Genomic DNA, 6628 nt, shown 5'->3' with positions numbered 1-6628 from the left:
AAAAGTGACTCAGCTGTTATATTTAGTGGTAAAGCAGCCTTAAGGATGATGTCAATTTTAAATTTCATCCCAACTGTGCAGGTATTCAGCTATCTCATTTGGCTTTTGCAGATGATATTATGCTTCTATCTAGAGGAGATATCCCTTCCGTGTCAACTATGTTTGCCAAGCTTCAGCACTTCTGCAGGGTTTCAGGGCTTTCCATCAACTCTGATAAATCTGCCATATACTCAGCCGGTATTAGGCCTCATGAGCTTTCTCATATTCAGCAGCTTACTGGATTTAGCTTGGGTGGCTTCCCTTTTAGATACTTGGGTGTTCCCCTTTTATCATCTAGATTAAATGTATGTCACTATGCTCCCTTGCTTTCCAAGATTACTGGCCTGATTCAAGGATGGAGCATAAAGTCTTTATCTTATGCAGGTAAGCTAGAGTTGATCAGAGCAGTTATTCAAGGAATTGTAAATTTCTGGATGGGGATTTTTCCTTTGCCTCAATCTGTTCTGGACCGGATCAACGCTTCGTGTCGTAATTTTCTGTGGGGCAAAACAGATATTGGCAAAAACAAGTCCTTGGTTGCTTGGTCAGTAGTTTGTTCTCCGAAAAAAGAAGGGGGTTTAGGCCTTTTTAATCTCAAGGACTAGAACCTTGCGCTTCTTTCTCGTATCCTGTGGGACTTTCATTGTAAGAAAGATTTTCTATGGATTCGGTGGGTTCCCCATTACTATTTCAGAGGGAGCGATGTGTGGAATTACAATACTTCTTCATCAGATTCAGTTTTGATAAAGAAAATCATTCAAATAACGGACTTTATTATCTCCAAAGAGCTAAGTACGGAAAAGGCCAAAAAGAGGATTCAATCTTGGAGCACCAATGAACAATTGCTTGTTGGCAAAGTCTATAAATACATTAGAGGTGCCAGGCCTACTGTTAGTTGGTGTTCTGTTATATGAAACCCAGCAATCCCCCCTAAGATGTCTTTCATTCTATGGCTTGCTAAAAGGAACCGGCTGCTTACTCTTGACAAAGCTGCTTTTTTGAACAAGGGTTCCCTCTGCCCTTTATGTTCAAATGAGGCTGAGTCAAATGCCAGGCCTACTGTTAGTTGGTGTTCTGTTATATGGAACCCAGCAATCCCCCCTAAGATGTCTTTCATTCTATGGCTTGCTAAAAGGAACCGGTTGCTTACTCTTGACAAAGCTGCTTTTTTGAACAAGGGTTCCCTCTGCCCTTTATGTTCAAATAAGGCTGAGTCAAATGCTCATTTTTTCTTTTCTTGCAGGAAATCTCTCCAAGTTTGGGCTCACATTCGTGATTTGACTCCTTTTCGCAGGCATTTCACTTCTTTGTAGCGCATTACTGACTCTTTAATTAGGGGCAGATCCACATCAGGTGTTCAAGGAAAATTTCACTGTCTGACTATAGCAATTACAGTCTACTGCATCTGGCTGTCTAGGAACAAGCTGATTTTTGAAGATTATCAATTTTCTGTAGTAGAGGTTATTAGCAAAATTAAGTTTCTTTTGTATAGACAAGCGCACCTATTGCATTTGTTTTAGTATCTTGATATAGGTCTTCTTGTATTAGGGAGGCTTTTGATTTTCTCTAGTTGCGGGGTATGTCCTGTTTATTGTTGTATCATTTTGGGTTTAATATAATTTACATTTTTCCCAAAAAAAAAAGAGTTGAAATTTTTGTAAATTTTGTAAATTAAATAAATGTTTTTTGGTTAAATTAAAATGGTAATGGAGAACCACGTATGAAATAACAGACCTGGTAAATGCATATTCGTATTAGTGCATTGAATTTATTTTTCAGTTATTGGCATAAAATTTGGGTTGACAATTCAAGAAACAAACAAGTTGACAACGATTATACTAGACGTTATTACTTGATGAACACCAGATATCCTTAATCTTTTAACCATCAATGGCAACATATAGTATTCCATAGTTGTTGTAATACAATTATAAAATATAAACTGAAGTACCAAGGGGGAATACCCGAACCAAATATTTGGACAACTAACAATAGAAATATATGTTTTAATATTGCATATGAATAGCAATATTAAAGGTATTTTAATGTGTTGCCCCAAAATATACAACCCCATCTAATTATTGAAATAAAGCATTCCCGCAATTTTATAGCAAAAAAACATGACCAATTTTGGATTTACATAAAATCCAATGACATTGATGAACTCATTTTCAACGATTCCCCTGAAAGAAATCATCCCAATTCAATGGAGCAACGGTGACAAGTATGCTTTTGTTGTCGTTGTGTGCCCCAAGTGGCAATGTCATTGCAACTTTCATTCTAACATATTTGTCATCAATTTGTTATTCAATAAGAGCGTTATTTATTGATTTCATCATTAACCACAAATATTATGATGGATATTCGAATGAGTTGTCGAAGTCTTACCAACCCGTACAATATGGTAACAAAAGAGTCCTCCATCTGCATCCACTCAAGCATCCATAAACATGAATTGTCGCTGCAATATGTTTGACATTTTTTCAAAAACCCAAAGAGCATATCGTGTTGTCCCCTTAAATAACAATGCGTGCAAGAAAATATTAATCATTTTTGGATAGACTGTTAACCTAGATCCATAATTTGGGATTCCCCTTGGTTGTAGGATCTCCCAATGATCCATATCCTTTATTCCCCAACTAATGTGTAGTGTGTCTAAAAAAGTAGTCAATACACACAACATGATGTTACCCTGAATTCGCCATGAAAATTATTGGTTCATTAATCAATAAATGTAATTTGAAATGTTGATGTAAGTAATGAAACCAAATTGAATTGTATATAATGGTTGCACCTACCTTAGTTCTTATTACTTGTCTTCTGTCCTCCACAAATTCAAGTGTCATGTTTGAATCTAAGTGGTAAAATTTCTTGTCATTGATGCATATAACCATCAGATACCAATGACTGGTATCTTCATAAATAGGTATATATATCTGCATCAAAAATCACATTCAGGTCAATGTTATGAATATGTATTTTTGTGTCCCCCATTAAGATAAAGAAATTACATGATTTAGGCATGCATATGACAACATGAAATCTTTCCCGTAATAGTCTACAAGTTTGTCGACTCTGGTTCCCGATAACACATCAGCCTATTCAGTGGTGAAAAATAAAGTTCCATCAAGATCACAACAAAGAAGATGTATGTGTGAGTAATTCACCAATATTAAAATTTTCTAATAAGAAGCTAATGTGATGGAAAAGGCATACTGCAAAAGGTGTAGGCAGACACCAAACATACTTGTTTGTTCCATGAAGCTGGGAGTGTGTTATTTTTAAAGCCATAAACAAAAAAATCTAAAAATATGTGTTACACAGGTCAGAAAAGTAAGTGGATGGGTTGATGACATCATGTCGACTTTTACTTAAAAGGTAATGAATTAATGATTAACCTCATCAGCTATTGTCTTATTTGGACATAGACTCTCAAAATGTCTTCTCGTGCCAAAATTGTTTCCAATCGGAAAAAACATCTCCTTGTCACTAGTGTTGCGTAGCACAAAAAAAATTATTGACCAAACAAAGATTTGTTAATTGAATGTGTTTTAATTTGGTGGATAAAATGTATGACTAATGCATGTACTTGCGTAACTAACCTTGTGTCTCACTTTGAGTGTTAAATATGCACACACACATGCTTCCTCGATCGACAATTTCATGTCGGCAGTTGGCTTAAACACACACTGCTTCCGCTACATTAATGAAACAATGGTTAGGCAATGTCCAATTGTTTGGACACGTATCCTCAAAATGATTGTTTATTAATATTATTTTACGGAGGCATCATAAAATGTAAAGTACACCAATGATTGGCCTATGGAAGTAATTCCCCATTTCCATTGTTTGTAGTTTCCTTTTGCCTTGGTTTTTCATGAACACCACTTGCCTTGATATTTTTTACTTTGTCGGGGTTGGCATTGCTTTTAAATTTAGGCATAACTAACATATATGATTGACAATCAATCTTCGGCTTCTTTAACATCCTTCCAATTGACCTACTGACATTGTAAGTCAGCTTCTGAGGTGGCAATGTTATTTCAAAGGGTATTTTCCCCGGCATTCCCAAGTGACATTCGTTTGATTAATAAATTAATCATGGCCTATACATGACCGTTTAGAGTTGGTGATAATGTAAAATGTTGTGTATGTTACTAACCTTGCACTGTATCCCCATGTTGTAGTTGCTCGTGAAAGGTTTGTCCTTACAAAATTCATCAGAAGTGGTGTTATTGTCGGCTGGTTCCCAAAGGTTGTTTGGTGTTGGTGGTCTAATGACTCTCTTTTTTTGTCACGAATGAACTTGCCCGACATGAAAGTCAAACATTCTTTTCGGTCATGAGCATCTTCATCTTCTAGGATGACAATGGTTTCGATATTTTTTAGATTGGCCAAAGACGCACATCCAACACATCCCGTTCATATTTTGGCTTCTGCGTTCCTCTGAAGGTATTTTGCGCTCAGTGAATCAACTATTTTTTCCATAGGCGACTTGCTTTTGCTTTCACAAATGGGAACATGGTCTCCTGTATTCTTTGGCGAGTTACATGCCTCTTGTCGAAGAAGGTTGCATATGGCCTTTAGAATGTCTTTGTTTCCATCTTCTAAAGCATTTAGTCTCTTGTCTAAACCTCTCTTTAACAACTACTAAGGTATATAAAGATTTAATGTGTTACGAATTTCCATTGACAATGCTTACAAACTTAATGATGAAGGTTGTACAATATGAAGCATCTTTATTCTCTCTTCTAGGGGCCTTATTTTTCCGATGATATTCATGTCTCCCACGGAATTTTTGTCGTGACCAGAACAAATGCATGTTTCTTCAATTGACAAGTGAACCTATAGATACAAATGTAATTTTATGGTCAAAATGCTATTTTGTGTTACTTTTATTGTTACAAAAAATTGACATAGCAAGGTCAGTCTTCGTGTAAAGGTTTTGTGCATAATTTTCCAACGAAGCTTTGGCTTCTTTGGAAGCATTGTCTTTTCCCCCATCAACTTCTATTTTTTCCAAATTCATAAGGCCTATTAAACGGATAACAACTGAAATTAATGCCTATTTGAGTAAAAAATCACAATTAGGTGGATATATTAAACATAAACATTTAAAATTACATGTAGTGATTTACAGCAAAATTTGTTGTCATTCAAATGAAGTGGTTGTAGCCAGTACTTCACACTCTACACCTAAGCCTACTATTTACTTCACTTACATAAGCCATTCAAAATGAACTTTGACGGAATCATAAATAACATAACATACCTATGTATTTCAATCGCAAAAGCCACTGCAACCCTATCGCAAACATAAACGATTTACGACACTTGACACCTCTTCTGTCTATTGCACTATTTCTTTGTTTATCCTTCTGCTTTGCAATGTTCTTCTCTATTCTTGACGCTGAAATAATCTTTCAGATACAACCAATAAAATTTCCAACACTTCCTATGCGTTCACAACGCTTCCACGAGACAACCAACAATAATGATTCAAGCCCTCATAAATTAAACCATAAAATTAATTAACAAACCATTGTTTTAGGTTCACCAAATCAAAAACAAACAACGAATCATTTTTCATTTGAACTAAATTCATTTGCATTAACAATATGGAAACAAATCATCAACCACGGGGAACTACAAAATAAATTAATTCAACAACCACGAAAAGAAGACAACATGCAACATGCAAACAAAACCATACCTCATAACATCTCCTTTATTAGACAAATCAAATGCCATTGTTGCCTCAAACAAAACACCATGTGAACCAATTATGCTTCCTTTCTGAACCAAACATCAATTTCCCTTTTCAATGGCCTTACATCCCCACCTTAACCAACAAATAACAACATCATCACCAACCATGCTGAAAAAATCGTCTTTCCAAAACCACTCCTTAATTTGCACTTTAAATCGCCATAGATACCAACAACAATAACGACCAAAGATGGCTACAGGACGTCAATGCAACCATGCACATACCGTCGCAATTAGGGTCCCAACATTAAAAAACAGAACAACACCAAACCCAAAGATGTGCACACCAAAACGGGTAACAAACCGATAGCTATGAGAAAATCCTGACCCTTCATTTTTTTTAAAACCAAACGTACGACTTAGATTAATCAAAACTCAATTTAAAAAAAAAATGGAATTAACGTACGATGTGAAAGTTGTTTAACTTTCGCACCCTAGACCCTATCCTAGAGTAGTGGTTAAGTGGTTCATAAAAGAAAACGACATAGTGCTCATAAGTGCACTTGTGGTCCTAGAGTTGAGCAAAGCCTAATTTGGAGGGAATTGAAAGTTAAGAGAGGGGGACATGAATTGGTGAGAAGAGAAGGAAGGAGAGTGTTTTGCTTTTGATCTTTCAACCTCTAACCCCAAAATAGAAAAATGAATGCTTTTTTTATTTAGGAATATTTTCAATGTTAAAATATAATAAAATGAAAAAATACCTTATATACTTATAGCGTCAATGGCATATTGAGGTTGTCAATACTCTCGGTAAAGGTTCACTCAGAATATTATTACACAAGCAAACAATTTTATCTAACATCAGCTAACCCAATTAACC

At 35.7% G+C, this 6628-nt stretch overlaps 1 protein-coding gene across 7 annotated transcripts; it reads right to left on the bottom strand.

The window, feature by feature from the left end:
* Nucleotides 1-1887: 1887 nt before the first annotated feature.
* LOC114392928 lies at nt 1888-6354 on the bottom strand. 7 transcript variants are annotated; one of them, XM_028354190.1, is made up of 7 exons: nt 5753-6354; nt 5312-5449; nt 4202-4884; nt 3642-3737; nt 3051-3137; nt 2838-2975; nt 1888-2731 (listed from the first exon to the last, which is right to left on the bottom strand). In XM_028354190.1, exons 3-7 carry the CDS (start codon nt 4217-4219, stop codon nt 2474-2476), a joined length of 597 nt encoding a protein of 198 aa, XP_028209991.1. In that variant the 5' UTR covers nt 4220-4884; nt 5312-5449; nt 5753-6354; the 3' UTR covers nt 1888-2473. The 7 variants fall into 7 exon arrangements, 6 of the variants coding, with proteins under 6 accessions (XP_028209991.1, XP_028209989.1, XP_028209988.1 ...); XM_028354188.1 differs by having other exon boundaries at nt 1888-2319; nt 2428-2731; nt 5312-6353; XM_028354187.1 differs by having other exon boundaries at nt 5312-5545; nt 5753-6353.
* Nucleotides 6355-6628: the final 274 nt, after the last annotated feature.

Source organism: Glycine soja, chromosome 17 (assembly GCF_004193775.1).
Source record: "Glycine soja cultivar W05 chromosome 17, ASM419377v2, whole genome shotgun sequence".
In the NCBI taxonomy this organism is placed as follows: Eukaryota; Viridiplantae; Streptophyta; class Magnoliopsida; order Fabales; family Fabaceae; genus Glycine; species Glycine soja.
The sequence above is the reverse complement of the archived record's forward strand: the minus strand, read 5'-3'. Positions and strand labels throughout refer to the sequence as shown.